The sequence below is a fragment of the Parasteatoda tepidariorum genome, chromosome 2 (assembly GCF_043381705.1).
Source record: "Parasteatoda tepidariorum isolate YZ-2023 chromosome 2, CAS_Ptep_4.0, whole genome shotgun sequence".
In the NCBI taxonomy this organism is placed as follows: domain Eukaryota; kingdom Metazoa; phylum Arthropoda; class Arachnida; order Araneae; family Theridiidae; genus Parasteatoda; species Parasteatoda tepidariorum.
Window position 1 is genome coordinate 92,268,239 of NC_092205.1, and position 21,607 is coordinate 92,289,845.

Here is a 21,607-nt window from a genome sequence, read left to right on the forward strand (position 1 = left end):
TTTTTTATATTTCGCGTTTATTTATGCATTGAATTTTCACGCTTTAAAATGCAGAATATTAGTGAAGCAATATTTGATAATTTATTTTGCTAACATGTTTCTCATTTAGCTAATGCTTTGATTTTTTCTCCATGTACAATCTAAATAGCTAATATACTTTTTTAAAAGCCAATAAGAACATTGATAGAATTCTTCTACATAAGTACAATACTATGTCTTTGATGATAAAATACTATGTCTTTGATGATAAAATACTATGTCTTTGATGATAATATACTATGTCTTTGTGCTAGAACATTGTGTTCATTGGCGAGCGAACGCAGCGAGCCATCGTTCACGGCGTGAACCACATAGGATTGCGTAGCATTTCTCGGGGGTTGGCGAGTGTTAGCGAGCAGGGGGCGAAGCGGATAGTTATTTAATATACTTTTGACCTTTAAGCAAGATATTACCATAAGTAACTAAAAAAAACTTACATGAGCCAGGATTAAAAAACGAATTATCTGGCATATTAGTGAATCAAATGGAATACAATAAGAAGCAGGTGAATATTTATTTTTAGCAAAACAAAATGAAACACTTAAAAGTTATACAAAACTGGTCTATTCTAAAAGAAGTTTGGCTAATACTTATTAAATCTCTTGCCTTTATTTACTGGTTTTATACCACACAAACACTCAAAATCATTAAATAAATTATTGAATGTTGTTTAACGGTCATATTCTAAATCAATATTTACATAATAAAGGCAGTTTTCAATGAAACTTCTTATATTTGATACATAGTTAGAGCTATAAACAATTCAAGTAACCCTAGAAAATTATATGCTTATTTATTTTTGAAAAAACAAACAAAAACCAGCATTCAGAAACAAACTTTAGCAACTTAATATCATTTATATGCTACATATGTAAGTAAATAAATTCAATAAATTATAAATAAGTGAGTATTTACCTTACGAAAGCGAGCTCCACTTCTAGGGTGCCAGTTATATCTTCTGCAATTTATTACCCATTTCTTCATTCTTTTAAGATCTGATGAAAATCTTAACATTAGAAAGCCCTTTATCTGAACTGCTTGTCCAATTCATCGTTGCACAAGTACCTATATCAATAATTTTAAATATCTAAATGGTTTCACTCTCTAAATGGGCTCTCAAACTCAAATGTTAACACTACGTAATTAACGAACTAGTTTGCTCCATAATGGCGGTCAGCTCTCACACTAGAGGATTCTTAATTTATGTTCACTACTGAGAAACGTCATTTCTTTTAACCAATCAGGAGTATTCCAATCTGTAAGAAACGAAAGTTAAAATTTATAAGATACATGTTTATTCTTCCTCACATGGATGATTGACTGAATGTAAACAATAAAAGGTTTTTTAAAACCGGATGAAATTTAGAAAACTTCAGATGTAAAAAAAGTCACGATAACAACTCTTGAGTACGCCCTCTAGCGGAACCTGAAAATATCAGGCATTTATTTATTAAGTTTTCATTTAGTTCCATCAGAATCATTGGCAGAATCAGAAGCTATTTTCTAAGCAGCAAATAAGAAGCAAAATTTCCCTAAGGAAAAGGCCGAAGAACTTGAAAAACTCTCCAGATCATTGGTAAATATTTCAGAAACAGAACACGCCAAACATTTGAAGAAAAATTTCTCTATAATTTTTAACTTCCATTATAAACAAACTTGCAACCGATAACTTCCGATTTCGGGATCGCATACTGTTGCAGATGTGTGTATTACGGTAACATACATTTTTTCTATCTTCAATTCATTACAAATTAAAGTGAAGTCAACATTGCTTTCTTCCTTCCAATAAATAAATGTGAATTCAGAACGTACAGAACTGTAATAGTTATAGAATATTCTTAGAATAGTATATATTTCTGTATCTATATAATTCGGAAAACAACAATAAAGAATCATCCGAATTACTTGAAATAGTATCATTTGTGCTGATTATTAATAAATTTCTATCGTTTTCTTGGTAAGTACTTTTTAGTTTTGAAAGAATAATTTCAACTAGAATTCAGCTATTCTGTTTTTAAGTTACGTATTGAAATTCATATCGAGATCTTGCAATTATAAAATTTTATTGTGTGGTATGTCACCTTAAAGTAATGAAAGGATAATCTATGTATATATTATTTTTGAATAAAGTTTTCAAATGAAGAACATATCATTTTGGAATTCTCTGGATTTATAAAGCAGGTAATTGTTATAATTTTTATAATAAAAAATTTTACTTGTAAATAATTTTTTTTCTTACTTCATGATAATTTTTTATAGAATGATTTTCCACGTCCGATTATGAATAAAAAAAAATTTAAAAAAAACTTGAAAGTTATTTATTTTATTGTGAGGAATTTTTAGAATCGTTTTTTGTTTTGTTTCATAAGCATTATTTATTTAACGTTTTTTAGTTTCTAAATAATGATTTTTATTGAAACTTAAAATTTTTTGATAAAAATTTTTATCAAAAAACTTTATATAAAATTATGGGCTTGTGTATACTTTTTGCTCATTTTAATGTCTGAAGTGATATGTTTCTTAAAACTATGGAATGTAAAGTTTAAATAGGCCTTTCGTGATATATCATTAAATTTAGTAAAACTATTTCTCAAGCATTAGGTTTTAACCCTATAAGAAGATACATATTTTTTCCTGCTTATTTACAAATATTTTTCCGATGTATTTTGGATGTTCCTTCTTTAAAAAAAAAAAAAAAAAAGGAGATACCATTTTGTTTTCGCTTGCATAAGAATGAATATCAAACATTTTTATTTTTTAAATTTGATAAGCCACAATAAAAAAGGAACGTTACAATGCTACCCACTACATTAAAGACGTCTCCAGAGCAACTGAATGACTGTTCATACGGAATTCGCCTCATGCAACAGCGCCCCCTATAGTTCGTTGCCATCGCGAAATGATCTTAGCATCTTTGGGTGGTTCGACTAAAATCCAAACATCTCGATCTTTCGTCATTTGAATTTGTTTTTTTAATTGATAATTACTATCAAGTGCAAAGCCATCTTTACAAAACTTGCTTCCATTAATGAGCAATTTTGAAATATTAATATTTGACATTTGAACACACGTAAAATAAATGAGAACTTAATTATTAAAATTTACTTATTTTTGCTGAAATTATTTTAGATGAGTATGGCAATTTCATCTTTTAGCATCGTGCTTCGCCATCTGGGGAGAAGGTCGATTCCATGTCTAGAACCTCTCTTCTTCTCGCTCCTACTCTGCACAGATGTATGGAAATGTATTATGATGTTTCCAACTTATACATCATTTTTCTCATTTTGATTATCAAAAATATATTTTAAGACTTTTATGATGTTTAAATTAAGCATTATGCTTAATGCGGTGTTGAGTTCCGTATCGCTTTCCAGCTTAAATTTTTTAATTGATTTCAAAATCAATACTGAAACTAAAATACTTCATCCTCCTATGATTATCCACTTGCTAATGGTTAAAAATATACTTATATGTTACAATAGGGAAAGAGTTCTGCCATGTGCCACCTGTAGCTAATTTCGATCAACAATAGAAAAAGATTAGATGTATTCAGAAAATTCAAGAACATTTTAGGGCACATGTTACAGTTTAAAAATCTTTAGCGTCCTCCAAGAATTTGAAAAACTTTGAGGACACTCAATGAAATTTGATTACTTGGCTCAAGATTTGAGAGCATATGTTGTGTAGGTGTTTGACGATGCAATCACGTCCGGCCTCGCGACGCAACTGCGGTCATTCTAGGAAGTTCTGTGATATCTCGAATCGAATGTCTCCACTTTTTATTCACGATTGCAACGCTTGAATACGCCACTGGAGGGAAGACCGGCTCCATGTCTTCACCTTTTCTTCTCTTTCTCTTTACAGTTGTATAGGAATGTACCACGATATTTTCCTCTTTCTTAACATTTTTCGCCTTTACTTGTCAAGTATATTTTATAAAATTTCCATGAAGCTTTGTAGAACATACTAACATACATTCTTCTCTTATTCTTATTATGCTCCTACAACTAACATACATTCTTCTCCTACGACCCTCCACACTCTACTGGTGAAAACATGTGAAGCGTTGCCATAGGAAGAGAGTTTTACTTTACGCTACCTGTGGCTTATTTCGATCACTAATCCTTCGCGGGAAATAACTTTGAAAGCTGTCCTTTATGATAAAAATTTACTATCATATTTGGCAACAACTTAAAACATCGATATGATTAAAGAAAACGCAATTTCGTATTGTGATTCATACTGTATTCGTAAATTTAATATCGTTTATATCTATCATGTAATTTAGTATTCATACCAATTGATTAAAATTATTTACGAATAACATTAAATTTTCATTTTAATTTCAGTTATTACATTGGAATAGTTTTATTTATCGATGATTAAATCATATTCGGTTTAATCGATCAGCTACGCCATTTCGTCATTGAACAATTCGATTTAAATTTTAACAACAACGATATGTGTGTATTGATGAAGGAACGATTACCCTGAATACTATTGATATACAACTAAAATTGATACGATGGCGACGGAGAGTGAAGTTGTTTGGAAATGTGGATCATGTGATGAATGCTTTTATGATCTACAAATTTTAGCTAGTCATAAATGTATAGGAAATGGCGGAACTGTTGCTCTCAGTGACAGTTGTATCAAACAACTTGAAGTTCAGTCGTATGATGTATCAGATTTAAATAATTCTTCTGATCAAGTTCAGGTTTGTTTTCTCTAAACTGTAAACAAAAGCACGTGTTTAATAATTTCGTAACACTTGACGTTATCATATATTGGAATATATACCAAGTTTAATTTAACATATATTTTTTTTGTTGCCTTGAAAGATAATTCAAAAATACTAGTATGACTATCGTATACATATTTATTTCTCATACTGTCATTCAGGATTGTTGGAAAAAATAATTAGACCAATGTTGATAAATAAAGTTTTTTCGTTATACTGTTTTTTTTTGGGGGGGGGGGGGGNGGGGTTGCTGATTTAAAAGGAAAGTTTATATAGTTAAAGTTTGAATACCTCAAGTTTAAGGTGACCAAAATATAAAAAAGTATTTTATAAGAACTTTCATTTATTGATTAATATTTTAATCAACAATTTAAAAACATCACTTTTTACAGTGCTAAAATGATGAATAACTGAAGATTTTGAATATACTTATAGCTTAACAGAGTTTAATAATTATAAATTATTATAAAAATGTGTAATACTGTGCAAGAACTGAATTTTTTCCTCATAAATTTTTAAATTACCCTCTTATACTAATTTATATGTATATTTCAAAAAAGTAATTTGCTCTCATTAACAAAATTAGAGAAAAAAAATTGTAGTTTATCAAAATAATAGCTTAAAAAGCATGCTATCAGATGGCAGGCTCTGTGCATATTTGTTTTAAAAAAATAAATAAATAAACTTACGAAAAATTATTAAATAATAAACACCTTGAAAGCTTTTTTCTGTAATTTAAACTGAAAATTATGAGAAAATAAAAATTAGATGTATTCTTTTTTAAGTAATTATTTAAAAAAATAGTTTTAAAATCATTTAAACTTTATTAATATGTCCTCTAAAAAAAGATACTTATAAAAATTTAACTAGTTGAGAATAATCCTAACAAAGTAAATGTTTGTAATAGTAATCAGAATTAGACCTATAAACGCAGATAATTTTACCAGTGTGGAATTATTATTTAAATAGTGAATTAATCTTTTTCTAAATGCAATAAGAATAAAAAGGCAGTATTTTTAAAGGATGGTGGCTTATTTTATTTATTTTTTTTTTAAAAAGTACATGAAGGCGCATTTATTGGGATCAAAAGGCAAACAGGACAGGCCGCCCTCCCCATATTAGTTTTTTTCTTAATTCGTCAGCTTTTGCTTCCTAAAGCAATATTTTTCATTAAAATATTTATTTTCATTATTTAATAGTATTTTTTGCTTAAATTATTCACAAGGTGTGTTTAAAAATTCAAATCAAACCTAAAAATCAAAAGGAAATATATGTATATATAAAAGAAAAAATGAAAATATATGTATATAAAAACATTGTTAACTTTTTGGGGTCCTGTAAAAATACACTAGTTTTAAAACTTAATAATTCCAAACTAGTTTAAAGTTTTTTTTTTCTTCTTATCTTTAGTCATAAGCATAAGAGAGTGCTGTAATAATTATTCTTCAACAATGATAATTCTTCAACAGACAGTTTTTGCTAGATTTGATAACGCGACGCAAAACAGGAATCTTCATTTTTAACTTAAAATAATGTAGACATTTTATTACCAGAATTTCTTAAAATCATTTCTGTGGAGTCTCATATTATTTTATCAAAAAAGTTTTTGAGTTATGGCGAGAAAAGCTCACTCAGTGAAAGTTTTCTGAAACAGCTGTCATGGCAACAGTAACTATTTTTAACTTAAAAAAGAGAACATATTTTACTAGAGAAACACAAATACTCAACAAAAACTTCAGCTTCTGAATTCATAAACTTATCTTTTACGTCCGATACAGTCGTGCAGGTAAAAAATAGTCCGTTAACCAAAAAAAAAATGTTTCAGATCTTAAAGCTATCTTCAGTGAACTGTGTGAGCTGCTCATTTTAGTTGAATTCCGGTTGCTAGCGAGCAATCTTGAATTGATGCATTTCATCTATAATTAATATAAAGTATTAAAGATAATGAAGTATAAAACCTGAGGTATTGAACAATAACTAGGCGAACAAAAGCAATCTGAAATCAACCGCATAAGCTGTTGGTTCAGGTGTATATTTTTGCGGATAAACTGAAAATGACAAATTTGTGTTCAAAGGTCTGTTTAGAACCCTTCATAAAAACGGACCCTTCACAAAATATTTTTACTTAAAAACGGACCCTTCACAAAATGATTTTTCTTATAATCATACCCTTCACAAATTTGTTTATCTTCATTATTGTTTTGTTACTCGAATAAACCTTTCCCAGGGGGCAATAACAAGAAAGACAGATGTGAACGAATTAAGTTTTGTCTTCGGTAGACGCTTTTTCCTTTATTCGTCCAAAATTAATATTCTGCATTCAGCAGTATAGGTATATATATATATTTGTATCTTGTACCAAATATTTGTATCTTGCATCTCTAATTTAAAAGCAGCAATTGCTGTTATTTTTAAAAAATATTTTTTTTAAATTATAATTTTATAGTGCTGAGCATAATCTTGTATCTATTTACAATTTAAAAACTCCTTGAAAAAGTTTTTTGTAATAACCGGACCCTATTTGCCCAATTTCATGAAAGCAGGACCCTGGTTGAAAGAATGTGAATGCTTATTTTATATTCACAAATTACGAGTAATTTTTCACAATTTTACAAAAACCAGACCTTTCACAAAATGTCTGGGCAGACCCCTGGTGTTACTTTGCTTAAATTTCTAAAAACTTATGAAACAATTATATTGCTTAGCTGCTGAATCTCCTGATTTCTGTGGGGTTTTTCTTATATTTAAAGTAATGACAAAATGTATATATGTTTATTTACTATTTTTATAAATGTGTATTTTTTCTTGATTTAACAAAGTTAATGTATAATGAATTTGTCCACCATTACATACAACTAATTTCAATAAATATGTAGAAGTATTCACATTATTCTTCTAAAATATTAATTGTTTATGAAGATAAAATAGTTCTCGCTTACAATTGTAAGTTCAACTTTTATTTTGTTATCACGACAAAAAATCTGAATTAGAAAGATAGAGAAGGGGAAAACACGGCAGCCGGCTTACATAATTCAATGAAACCTTTCTTGAGCAACCACTATTCGTTTCACAGTAAAATGGTTGTGGCGTCATGAAAAGACGGATCTATGAATAAAATTATAGTCTGTAAAAATTATCCCAATTGATATAATTATGTGTAATGACAAATTTACTCAGGTTGTGTAACATTTTTAAAAAGTGCTTAAAGGTGCTTATTTTCCATTTTTGTTTTTTAAAAGCCCTTAAAGGTGCTTTTTTCATTGGGTGTTTTTAAAAAGTGCTTAATTTTCCCTTTTTCTAAATAAGATTTTTCCTTTACCATGTTGATTTTTGGTACGAATTATGCTAAAAGAAACAGTTCACATTGTTCTATTCAACATTTTCACAATTAATTCAACCCCAATCTATTTCAGCGTATTGTCAGTCCGTAGCGTATGAAAACGTACTTGTTTTACATAATTAAAAAAATCATGATTTTTGACAATTGTCAAAAACAATGCCAAAATTTTTATTTTGACATGACGTTTATAACAAAATAAAGCAGTCAATTGTCAAAATCTTTCCAACCCTGCCTAGTTATGATATTTTTTTTAAGTGCTTAAAAATTTTTTTGAGTGCTTGAAAATGCTTAAAAGGTGCTTATTTTTTGTTAAATAATTTGGCTACGAACCCTGTTACAGATTATGAATGATAAAACTATTTTAAATAAATAAGCAATTATATTTTTTGTTTAAGTTTGCATTTAATTTTATAAAAATTAGTAAGCTTTAAAAGGTGAGAAGAGGTTTGTTTGAGATGCTGGTTTTTTTCTAATATAACTTTCAACTCTATAAGTAAATCTCTGATAGCATCATCTTTAGTGCACTCAGATTGCAACATGAGGTTGTATCGTCATAATAAACTCTATAAATTAGAGTCTGGAACAAATATTTTGAATCGACTTTACTACTTATTTGTTATATGAAATTTTTTGTTTTGATATTTTTTCATTGTTCCTTATTTGACCTTTTCCGCATTTGGTGCAGATGTTTGCTCAGTCACTGGGAGAGGTTTCAATGGTCTCTCTTTAAGGTTTTCCTCAACACAAAGTCTATGGAAAAAATTCTGTGTCTCTCAAAAGTGGTCGCAAATGGAGGTGGTCTTTTCTGGAGGTTTCACTATTTTATTAAAATCCTTATTTTTACGGACAAATATTAATCAACCCAATATTTTGATTTTTGGCTGCTTTGTAGACAATCAGCTCCAGATCCCGAAGCATTCTGAAATCTATTTCGTCAACAGTTCCCGGGGGTATGCTTGGCAAACGACAACAAGCAGGGAGGAATCCTCTAATATAATTAATATATATTATATTAAGAAATCAAAGCTAAATTATTAAACAAGATCAAAGCAGAGGCAGTGAGCAAAATGATCTGAAAAGGGTTGAAGAGCGATATAGCGAGCACAGGGGTTCTTTTGTCGGATGTTGAACTATGTGTCTTAATTTGTTTATATTTCTAATTACTTTTCAAACAATTAAATTGCAAATTTGCCTTTTTTATGAATGAATATCAATCCACTCTGTCTTGATTTTTTTTTCTCTATGGGTAATCATGCAAAGCAATCTGAAATGAACTTCATAAAGTTTTTTTTTCTCCTTTTACCCCATATCAATAATACAGCTAAAGTTTTGATTATTTTTTAATAATGACTAAAATTATTTCTGTTAAAAAATATTTATTAGTGAATTTTTTTTTCTTAAATTTTGCCATTCGGCTATTTGGCCAAATCACTATTCGTTACATCCCTAATAAATATAGGCTAATTAAGCATCAATTATCGTAAGGGAGTAAAAAAAACAAAACAATTGAAACTTTGCTAGATGATTTGATATAACATATTTTAAATTCAACACTACATCAAGTAAAATCTCAAATACATTTCATTCTACAGGAATTGTTAAATATATGGTATAGGTAACAGTTAATTAAGAAAGTAATGTGTATCCTAAAAAGATTTAGGATATTAATGAAAACTGAGTGAAAGTTAATGCCATGAAGCCTGCAGGCGATAAATAGTTTAAGTGCCCTAATAGACCAAATCCTATAAGCTATAGATTTTGTTTTAAATTTATGAAAGAGACGAAATGTGGATTGAATTACTTATATTGTATAATTTTGCAAATATTCAAAATAATTTGCTGTTTTACTATTGATAAATAAATTTTTCTGCAATTATAGCCATTTTATATAAAGCATTTAATTAAACTATAGTTATATACTTTTTTTAAAGTGATTTCTTATCTGCCTGTTATTTTATATCATTATTATTGACTCTTGAATTCTTATTTTATAGGATATCAGTGCTTTAAGCATCATTGATGGCACTGAAATATCTGAATTGCCGTATGCAACATCATATCATAAACCAACTATTATATCCATTAAAAAGAATTCTGAATTTAAGAAACATCAAAAAGGTAAAAGAAGTATTGTTTGGACTTACTTCACAGCATTAGATGATAAGAAAGCAATGTGTTGTGTATGTATTCTTAATTCAACTTTTTTTCAATTATATTATTTCAAATTTGTTATATAATTATGATTGTAATATACATGAATTCAATTTATACCAGTTGAATATATATTTTATGAAACTAAAACCATGCTTCCATAAACTCAGTTTTAGTTCATCCATTCAATGATCGCAGTTACTGTAGGTGCATAGTGATAATCAATTAATTACAGTTAATATATAACAATTCTTTTTATATTTTTAAAATTATTTGTTAGGTTGAGTCCCACAATAGACTGATCCTAAGATTTAGCTCTCAGTAGATCACTGAAGTCAAGCATCACTGGCGGTGGCCAGTGAGCGAATACTTGACCACTTTGATCAGTCTACACTGTTTCTGACATACTATCAGTCGTGGTGCGTAACATTTTTAAAAAGTGCTTATTTTCGTTTTTTTAAAAGCCCTTAAAGGTGCATTTTTCATTGGGTGTTTTAGTAAGTGCTTAATATTCTTTTTTTCAAAAATGAGATTTTTTTTCCTTCACCATGTCAATTTTTGCCCCGTATTATGCAAATGTGTGGTTTTCGCATTGTTCTATTCAACATATTGTTCAGCGTATCGTTAATCCGTAGTCTATGAAAGTGCCCATCATTTTATGTGTTTGATGAAATGCTAGCAAGTCCCCATGTGCATCTACTGAGCTGAGTTTGGCGAAATTCTAGCACTCTTATGGGCAACTAATTGAACTAAATAATCTTTCGATCTTTTTATGTTAGCTAATATAATTAAGAGAAGAGTTATTTTATCATGATCATGTGAAGTCTTTGAAAATTATTTTTCATTTTGTTAATGTGTATAGTGCTTAAAAATATTTTTTGAGTGCTTTAGAGGTGCTTATTTTTTGTTGAAAAATTTCGTTATGTACCCTATCAGTGTAAATGATTGTCAAACCATCGTTGCGAAGTGATGAAAGCTCTTCTGTGATCGATTTATGTATGGCTGTGTTTGAAAAAAAGAGGTGAAGTTCTCCTTACTAAGGAAACATTGTTATTGCTTGATTTCAAAATGTGTTTCTAGAAATTCTGTTCAACATAAGAAAGTGGTTTGAAAAAGGAAAATTTCATGAAAAATATTAAGAAAATTCTCTTTGCGTATACTACATGAGCATGATAATTCTTATGATACAGTAGGGAAAAATATCCTGATTAAAATAGCATGGATTTTATTTGATTGTTTAAAAAAAAATGTTTAATAAGCAAAACGTTTGATAAAAAGTGCTTACAGATTATTTTATAATTACTTTTTAAACATAATTATGAAGTAGTTTTGTTTTGATGTAAGATATTTCTGCTTTAATAATATTTTGATTTAATTTATATGCTTACTTTGGATTTAGTTATTTTTCTCAATTTTAAATGTTTGTAATTATATATATATTGTATATATAGGGCTATTCCATGGTAACTTACGTTACATTCACAGAAACTTTATTGCACTGAGAACTTAGAAGCAAACAAATAATACTAATACACAATCTAAAATAAAGTGATTTCTTAAAATTTCAATCAAAACCNAATACAATCTATTGTACGGCCTGAGGAGAATTGTATTTAATTGTATAATTCTATTTAATCAATGATTTTTGGATTTTTTTTTATCAAGAAACAAGTAACTGATTTAAAAATTTTAGTAATTTCGTATTGTTTAATAGATACGAAAATACTTTTAAATTTTATTAAATTGTTTTTAATTTTTTCCCCTCTCTTGATTCTATAAGCTGAGTATATTATAATCAGCATTGAAAATATTTAAACGAATAAGTTAAATTTAAATATTGTGCCTATAGTTTAAAAGTTCAGCAATTTAAATATTTTAATTTTTTTCTCCAAAATGTAGTATTTAATAATTTATTTTAAATGTTTGAATTGCAAATATTATAAATTTTAACTTGGATAACACTGGAAAGCCCATATTAAGGATTTACCTCCTAATTAGGATATATCTGTGGCAAATTCTAACAGCAGAAACCAAAATGAAACAAATTTTAAAAATTAAATTTAAATGAAGTTAAGAATCAATATGAAGCAGTAGAAAAACTGGACAAATCTAAGTTTGAACCTGAAATTGATGTTAGTTCGTAGACTGGCTCAGACACTTTCAGAAATAAACTTGGGATTTTAAATTAAATGGCGATTAATGGCACTGAAATTATTTATTAACAATTAATTAAATCATAATTCTTTTGAAGAAATACTTGGAACTTTTTAAAGAACATTTTCACGTCCATTCGCTTTAATGATTTTCAAAATTAAATTTTTTTTTGTCCAAACTAAAGATTTAAACTCACATTCTGCAGAAAGGGTAGAATTAATTTAAGTAATAAACATACAATTAACGGTTTATTTATAAGATTTCCCTTACAGATTGAAACTCTTTGATTCTGAAAGAACCTCTATTGAATGACTTTCAATTGTTTCTAAAATTACTCGTAAGGTCTCAACTGTCGTTCCTCAAAATGAAAATGAGCAAAGAGTACCAGAATCAAAATTTAATGGGGGTATACCAGAAAATCTTCAATATCGCAATTGGACACCAAGGCAGCCATTTATTAATAACTCAGTTAAAATTTCATTCAACAAGCCCAAAATAGACTTAAATTTTATAAACATAGCTGCCTGGTCTACTAGTTTAATTAAAATTCTCCTGGTTTTTGTACATTTTTGAAAATTCACTAAAATTGAGTAAGTTTCCTAAAAAATCCCTATTGAAATAAAACTTTTGTATAGATTATAGCTTGCCTGCTTGAATATTTAAATAAGTATTGCTAATACATAATGAAGCGAACCTCATTTATGGAAATCAGTTCAAAACTTTTTTTGTTATAAAATGTTCANATGAGTATCTCCATATTTTACATTAGGAAAATCCATAAAAAAATATCCTTTGAACCAGAAATACTCCCATGTTGATCTTTCTATGAGAGCAAAGAAAACTACTCTTTTTAACAGGAAAATGATGGTGACATGCAATTGGTCTTTTCTTTTAAGTTAATCAATCATGTGAGATCACTCATGTTCAAATTTAGAGTATGCACAGCTGCCAACTCTACAGGATTTTCCAGCAGACTACTGAATTTTGACAGTTTTTCTCGGTCTACTGGTTTATTAAAAATTCTCCTGGTTTTTGTACATTTTAAGAAAATTTACTAAAAAATCCCTATTGAAATAGCATTTTTGATCACATTAGTGAGGCTCAATTATAGAAATCAGTTTAAAACTTTTTTTGTTCTAAAATGGTTTTTTTATTTTATTTTTTTACATTTCCCTTTTTAAATTAATTTAAAAGTCTAACTATCTTTGATTAATTAAATGCCTATTACTGTTTAAAATTATGAGTAAACATAATAAGCATTTCATGTTCATTTAGTGTTAATTATAAATGAAAAATATTAAATTTTTTATGTTTTGATGATCATAAAAATCCCTAAAATTCCCTATGTGTAAAATATTTTTTATATTCTTCAACAATTATCTTGAAATTTATATTTCATAAAATCTACTTGATTTTTTCCTATCCATGTTAGCAGCTATGCCTAAGGAAAGAAGCAGATTTAATATAAGTAAACAGCAAACAAGCCATTTTGCCCAAGTTTCTCACAATTTATCTCCTAAGCCAGTGTTTCCCAAACTTATGACTTTCTAAATTTTTTGTAATGCTGTGTACCCTAATAAAGAAATTAATGTATTTTTTACTATAAAAAAAATTGCACAAAAGTTAAAAATTACAACTGGCTTTTGACAATACTGATTATTAACTGTTAATGCAGCAAAAAATAGCCAATAAAAAAATACTTAATTGAAAATTTTCATGGAGAGCTTTGTTTTTAAATAAAATTTTTTGAAATGTTTGTTTGTTGTAAGATATTCGCGTAAGAACGCATACTAAACTGTTCCCTTACCCTTGGGGGAACGTGTACCACACTTTGGGAAACACTGTCCTAAGTCATATAAGTATTGTAATAAGCTAGGGATCACCAATTCTTACCATTGGAACCAAAATTTTATAAACAAGCCAAGCTTATTTATAAAATTTAATATTATGCATAATAAGCTTAATAAATTTAATAAAATTTGCAATAAGCTGAGAATCAAACCCAGCTTAAAGATAAACAAACCAGTAACCAACTGAATGCAAAATTTACAATTAATAGTATCTGGATGTATTCAAAATAAAAATGAAAACATTAAAAACGACAAACACTTGATTTTTTACTAATAAAACTGTATTCTTGAATGTTTACACAAGTAGTAGTTTCAATAAAATCCAAATTAATAATTTTGTAAAATTAAATGTCCAAAGAGAAAGAAAAAAAATCTGTAAAGGTAAAACAAACAAAAGGTAATTCGCAACTTCCACCAAATTTGTACTTTAAATTTAAGAATTTTAAACATAACTACATCAGTTAAATTTTATATTTTTAATACTGATTTATCTTTTGCAGTTTTGGTTTTTAAAACTTGTATAGAATCTTGTGTGATACAGGTCATAATGCAAAATCCGAGAAAACTGTTATATTTTTTCTGATTAAAAACAACTTGTCCTTACGCATTTCTCTTGAAGTCCAGGCTAAAGATTGCAATATTAATACTAATGAAATCATAAATAAAAATAAAGAATGTAAGAATAAAGCAAAGAAAAGAATGTTAAATAAATAAAAAATCAAATAATAGTGTTAATGAAAATGTGGAAGAAAATAAATTTTGGAGATGTAGGTAAAAAAAAATTGTCAAAAATGTAAAATGTCTTAATTTTTCTAATATTCTTGAAACAAAATATATTAATGAGTGCCTATATTGTAAAAAAAAAAAATTATTGACAGCATTTTGAAAATCAAACATAAAGAGAATCAAATTCAAGAAATTTTAAAAGTTTATTCAGATATTTTTGCTAAAGATAAATATGATGTAGGAACAATTAAAATTAAACATCAAAGTGTAACAGACTTACCAGTGTCCTTAAAAGCATACAAATTTCCTCAAAACAACAAGAAGAAATTGATAAACAAAATGAAGAATTATTACAGCATACATTATTTAAAGAAAGTACTTCTCCCTATTCAGCTCCAGTAACTTAAGCTTCCTAAGGAAGATAGTTTGTGTAATTTAAGAAATATTTTTTGTAGTTTTTTATAGTTTAAAAACGTAGATTATGTATAGACTTCAGAAAATTAAATCAAATTGCTTAATCAGATGCAGGACCACTACCTCTTATATAATCTTTGATAGATGAATTAGGGAACAGTGTTTTTTTAGTTCATTAGACATGCTAGATTTAGCTGATTGGCATTTTAGTTCAAATTTTAGATTAAAGTAATAAATAATTATCATAAGTTTTTTTCCCCTGAAAGGAATACAAAACACTGTGGGAAATTTCTCACAAAGTATTCTAACCTATTACAATTGCTGAATTATCCCTTTTAATGCTTGTGATGGGAATTAAATCTAATATTTTTCCTTTTAAAATTCTGAATGTTCAAGGCAATGCATGTCGTTTTTCAATTAGATTCTGATGTTTTGCCTACTTTAAAAAAACAATTAAAAAGGGTTTCTTGTTTTCCGACTGCATTGCTTGTTGTCCTTCCTAGCTGTTGTGCAGACTGCTGTAACATCAGAGCTCATTCTAGGCAGAAAAAAGGGCAGGGTGCAAACGTTTAAAAAAAGGGCATTATTATTCTAAAAGGGCAATAATTTCTTTCTATGGGCTTTTCATGTTCTATGAAAAAACATTGTCAATTAGTGAAAGAATTTTTTTTTATTTTACTAACAGTAGCAAAGCAATCATATTTACTCATTTTTATTAATAAATTAACATATATATCGAGTTATTGAGCTAATTAACTTAGTAATTTATTTAAAATGCTTGCATATATTAATAAAATAATAAATGTCTGTTTTTAAGTGTCTGTAGTTATGATTTAATGATAGTGGAAGCAACTGCAAACTTTCTAAGACAAGTGCAACAAGGGGGTGTGATGGCTATTTTTTTTCCCCATATAAATCTATGTATAGACAGCAATGACAAACTAAATAAAAAATAGTTGAAAATTTAAGAAATCCATTGTACAGTTTGGAGAAAAAATAAAGAAGGATTGAGGAAAGAAAGGGTTTAGAGTCTATTACATCAGGGGCAACAGGGTGGATTCTTTTGACTAAAAGGGCAACAGGGTGGATTCTGTTGACTAAAAGGGCAACAGGGTGCTGCGCCCTGTTTACCCTGCCTAGAATGAGCTCTGGTTTATGTAGGAACAGATTGCTAAACAATTCTATTTGGCTATTTTTACTATCACCCATTTCATTCAATNCAAAAACTCTTGAAAAAAAAATCATTTCTTTAATTATAATACATTTTTAACGTCTTCTACTTTTTAAAGTATTGAATATTTTTGATGCATCATCATAGAAGATTTTGCCTTTACAAGTTTGTCCATCTTGCATAAGTGCATAAAAAATTTGAACGTCTTACATGAAGAAAATTTACCTACGGTAAACGCGTGGTTGCAGAGAAATGTATTTTGAAAGGGGTTCCATGGCTGTGTTCTGTTGTTCGAAAAGGTTCTGAACAATACTGGTAAATAGGGAAGCTAGATAATGGGGCAGATGTTGAAAATAATGAAATATCCAGTAAGAAAAGTGAAACGGATTTTATTCTAAATGGCGTAATTCGAAGCTTTTTCCGAAATTCGCGAATTTTGAAATTGATTTATAGAATGCGCGAATTTCTCGCGGTAATAATTTTTTAATGCGAGAAAAGAAAAAAAATATGCAAGATTCTCGCGCTGTAGTGAAAACACTGCATGAATTAGGGAACAGTGTTTTTTTAGTTCATTAGACATGCTAGATTTAGCTGATTGGCATTTTAGTTCAAATTTTAGATTAAAGAAATAAATAATTATCATAAGTTTTTTTCCCCCGAAAAGAATACAAAACACTGTGGGAAATTTCTCACAAAGTATTCTAACCTTTTACAATTGCTGAATTATCCCTTTTAATGCTTGTGATGGGAATTAAATCTAAGATTTTTCCTTTTAAAATTCTGAATGTTCAAGGCGATGCATGTCGTTTTTCAATTAGATTCTGATGTTTTGCCTACTTTAAAAAAATAATTAAAAAGGGCTTCTTGTTTTCCGACTGCATTGCTTGTTGTCCTTCCTAGCTGTTGCGCAGACTGCTATAACATCTTATATATGCAGTGGAAGTGGATTTTATGTTTTCTGTCGGACTACGGATACAAAACGCTGGAAAGTGGGATAATGTAAAGTCGGAGTAAAAAAAGAATATTAAGTATATTTTTCAAAAATTGGTACTTACGAGATGAGTTGCTAGAAAAAATTTGTAACCTTTACGTGTTTTTTCCCTCCAACTTTTGATACAATTACTCCAATATCTCTCTCAATACTCCCTCACAAATCTCTCTATATTTATTTTGAAATTTCTTGAGAAAATGAGAGCTCTCAAATGAAGTAAAGTAATGAAAATATGAAGATGAAGAAAAATATTTATTTTGCTGAAAACTATAGTTTATTCTTTATAATTGTTGATCCTATATATAAAAATCCATACATCACCATATATTTATGTATTAATATATGTTATATGTTAATATATATTTTGAATTAATAATTAGAATATACTAAATAAAACTTCAATTTTGTGACAAAGTGAATGTCAGTTTAAAACGATGCTTAATTTATGAGAAAATTATGTCATACTTTTTTATGTAAAATAAGTTCTGTAATTCTTTGCCATATCACCCAGTTGAGAGTTTTTTTTTTAATGAAAAGAAATTATTGTTAGGCTTCTGTCTTTGTTTGTTTAGAACATACCATTTCAACGAACACATGATTTTAAAAAGTCATTTACATTTTTTAATTCACTCAAAAAGATCTTTTCCACCCTCCTCTCTCTTTATTTTAATCAGAGAAAATGTACATGTTACTATTAATAACCTGAACTTATTTTTAGATGTAATTATCAGTATTAATTGCCTAAGTGTGCCTTATTCTGTGTAGTCATTTGTGACTACCGTTTATTAATTCAGGGTTAGGAAAAACAGTTCAAAGTTTTACTTGGCTATTTGCAACAACATTTGGTTTTAACTGGTTCTTATAATATTTATAACTGTAAATAACTACATTGCGCTTACAATTGATTACTAGGTGCAATAAAAAACGAATTGACAAATCGATGAATGTATGAATAAGAGAATCAATTACTAGAAAAATCTGATTAATATATCTGCATTCTGACCGTAAGTACTTATTCAAGCTATGAAAATGTGTGCATTATGTATATATCTTACTTATATTTGCAATTTTTTTTATTGGTTTTTAATTATTGTATGTAAAAATTATAAATTTTACATTATTTTATTACTTTTAAAAGAATCTTTCACATTTTTTTTTCATTACTCTAAATTAATTTAATGTGACTTACCACTTCAATTAATGATCTTTGTAAAAAAATTTATAAATAGAGTACTTAAAATTTATTATTTTTATGACTGATAAAACCTGACTTTTTCTGGGTCTTATAGATTTTTCTTCTTTTTTAGATTTGTCAGAAAGTGATATCCTATTGTGGTACGCCAACAAATTTAGTGTATCATTTGTCTCGCTATCACCCTGTTGAAGGTGATGTCGTAAAAAGTAAGCAAGCTAATAACATAAAATATCAATATCTTTCTAATAAACTCCCTAAACCTTGTGCATCCGCTGAGGGGAAAAAGAGGGGCAGAAATATTAGTATTTTGCCCAAAGTGACGATAGAAAAAGCAACTCCCATAACAATTCTTCCTAAAAAATCAAACATAACAGATAAAATTATTGAGATGTTGCTTGTTGACATGTTGCCAGTCAGTGTTTTAGAAGGAACCGGTTTCAAGAAACTGATCAGTACATTGGAACCGACGTATCGATTGCCTTCGACTAAAGACTTTTTCATTGACCATATTCCTAAAAAGTATTATATAGAGTACAAGAAAATACAAACTTCATTGAAAGAAGCTGAAAAAATACACACATCTATTGAGCTTTGGACAGGATACAGTGAACAGAGGTTCTTAACCGTATCTGTTCACTTTGTCACTGATGACTTTCAGTACAAATATTATGCTCTGAATACATTTTTAATGGCCACAGACATTAATCCTGAACATGTGATGACAAATGTTGTGACAAGCATTTCTCAGTGGGACTTATCTATGGATGTCATGTGTATTGTCAATGATGGTTCCGATTTAATGACGAAAGCATCTGAGTTAACGGGGTGGACAAATATAACGTGCTTCGCTCATACATTAGATGAGATCATCAAATCTTCCCTTTCTTCCTCGAATGAACTCATTGCTCTTGTATCAAAATGCAGAAATGTAGTTAGTTTTCTTCGGTCCAATGAAACCGCAAAGCAGCAACTGCTCGAAGCTCAAATGCACGATAAAAATTTAAAAATGCAGCATTCAGAAAACCAGGGTTTGGATATAAATGCTGCCACGGACATCAAATACCCATTGAAAGTGAAGAAAGATAACTCTAATGAGTGGATCAGCACATTCTACATGCTTCAGAGAATTTCAACTTTAAAGAATGTGTTGATAAAAATACTTAATAATTTCACTAGTTCATTAGACATACTAACTAAGAGCGACTGGACGGCCATCGAAGAAACGATCGGCCTTCTGAAGGCGTTTGAGGTTGTTATTTTGGAGCTTTGCAACGAACCCTATCAGTTTGCTTCTAAGGTTATTCCAGTTACGTTAGGTTTGAATTCCCTCATCAATAACTGCAATGCTCTCACGCTGGGTTTCGTGGAAAAAGTGCGGAAAGATATTCTGTCTTCCCTGAGGAGGAGGCTTGGGCAAGTAGAGCATAACTTAATGTTGGCTATGGCTACAGTACTAGACCCAAGATTCAAAAATATAGCTTTTCAATCTGAAGCAGCTGTAGAGACAGCCATTCAAGAGCTGACCAGTGAAGCGAGCAAGCAGATTATTGGCAGTATGATGGACACGTCCAGTCCCGAGAAGGAGGTTAAAGAATCTCGTACAGATAGCCTGTGGGAGGGTTTTGAGAGGAAGGCCACTCCCAAGAAAGCTCCATCAAGGACGGACGATATGATCAACAATGAGATCAAAAACTATCTGGAAGAGCCTTTGCTGGATAGGAAAAAGGATCCTTTCGTGTGGTGGAAGACGCAAGGCCAAGCTCAATTCCCTATTCTAGCGAAGGTAGCTAGACAAATTTTGTGTGTACCAGCCACCTCCATACCACCTGAAAGAGTGTTTTTGAAGAAAGGCAGGACTTTCTCTGAAAGGAGACGCCTCATTAAGCCAAAATATGTAGACCAGTTTATGTTTCTAAATATGAATATTGATTAGTTCACATGTAATACTATATTTCAGAATTGGCATGCATTTTTTTTTTGTTTAAAAAATCAGTAATTTATAAATCAATTGTGCTGTTTTATTTAATTTCTTTTTAATAAATCATTTAGTTGAAAATATTTTTATGCAATATTATTTGTAAATATATTCTTTTGGTTGTTATTTTTTTTTAAAGTCTGATTTCACTGATAAATAAAAGTTTTCCAAAGAAATTTTAAGAAAAAGATGATGTATAGAAATTATTATATTTTAAAATTGAATTGTAAAAATAAAAAAATTTATTGAAAGTGGTTAAGAGTTAAATTATAATTTTCCATTAACTGTATGTAAAATAAATACTAATAAATTTGTTTCAAATATATCTATTTAGTTTCATGTTTATTCAAATATAAATTCTTATAGAACTTATTAAATATGTAATCAGTATTTATTGATAACGAAGAAAGACTTGTTCTGCCAGTATCAAGTATTAATGCATGTTATCAGGTGATTTGGCTGATAAACGTGGGGAAAAAAATCTCATTTAAATCAAATCAAAATTTTTTTTTTTTTTAACATTTTGATTTTTGCCAACCTTTCTATATTTTTAAGAATTTTTTTTAAAATTATGTATAGAAAGCTTGGTAAAAAAAATTTGTTGGGTTGATCATCATTAAAATATATAAGAAAGATGAACATAGTATTTACAAAATTAGTGTTCCATTCTTACAGCTTTCCAAACTGAACCAAATAAACTTTTATTTGAAATTGCACTATGTATTTAAAATTATTTTTTGAAAGGTTCTAAACAAAGATTTATGTTTTTATTATCATAGCTAATAAAACATTAGGTTAACTAAAAAATAATAGTGAAATCTAGTTTTTCTATAGAGCCATACATTATATAGAGTTTACTC

General features: G+C 28.7%; 1 protein-coding gene across 2 annotated transcripts in view; it reads left to right on the forward strand.

Annotated features, from left to right (window-relative positions):
* Positions 1–21,072, forward strand: part of LOC107453266 (E3 SUMO-protein ligase ZBED1) — a 156,925-nt gene extending 135,853 nt beyond the window's left edge. The window contains exons 1-3 of one of the 2 annotated variants that reach the window (XM_021147520.3): positions 4,215–4,756; positions 10,115–10,300; positions 18,885–21,072. In XM_021147520.3, the coding sequence (XP_021003179.1) occupies positions 4,565–4,756; positions 10,115–10,300; positions 18,885–20,705 (2,199 nt within the window). In that variant the 5' untranslated portion in view covers positions 4,215–4,564 and the 3' untranslated portion in view covers positions 20,706–21,072. Of the gene's footprint in view, positions 1–4,214; positions 4,757–10,114; positions 10,301–18,884 lie in introns of those variants that run through there. The other variant, XM_071177925.1, reaches the window with a different exon arrangement.
* Positions 21,073–21,607: the final 535 nt, after the last annotated feature.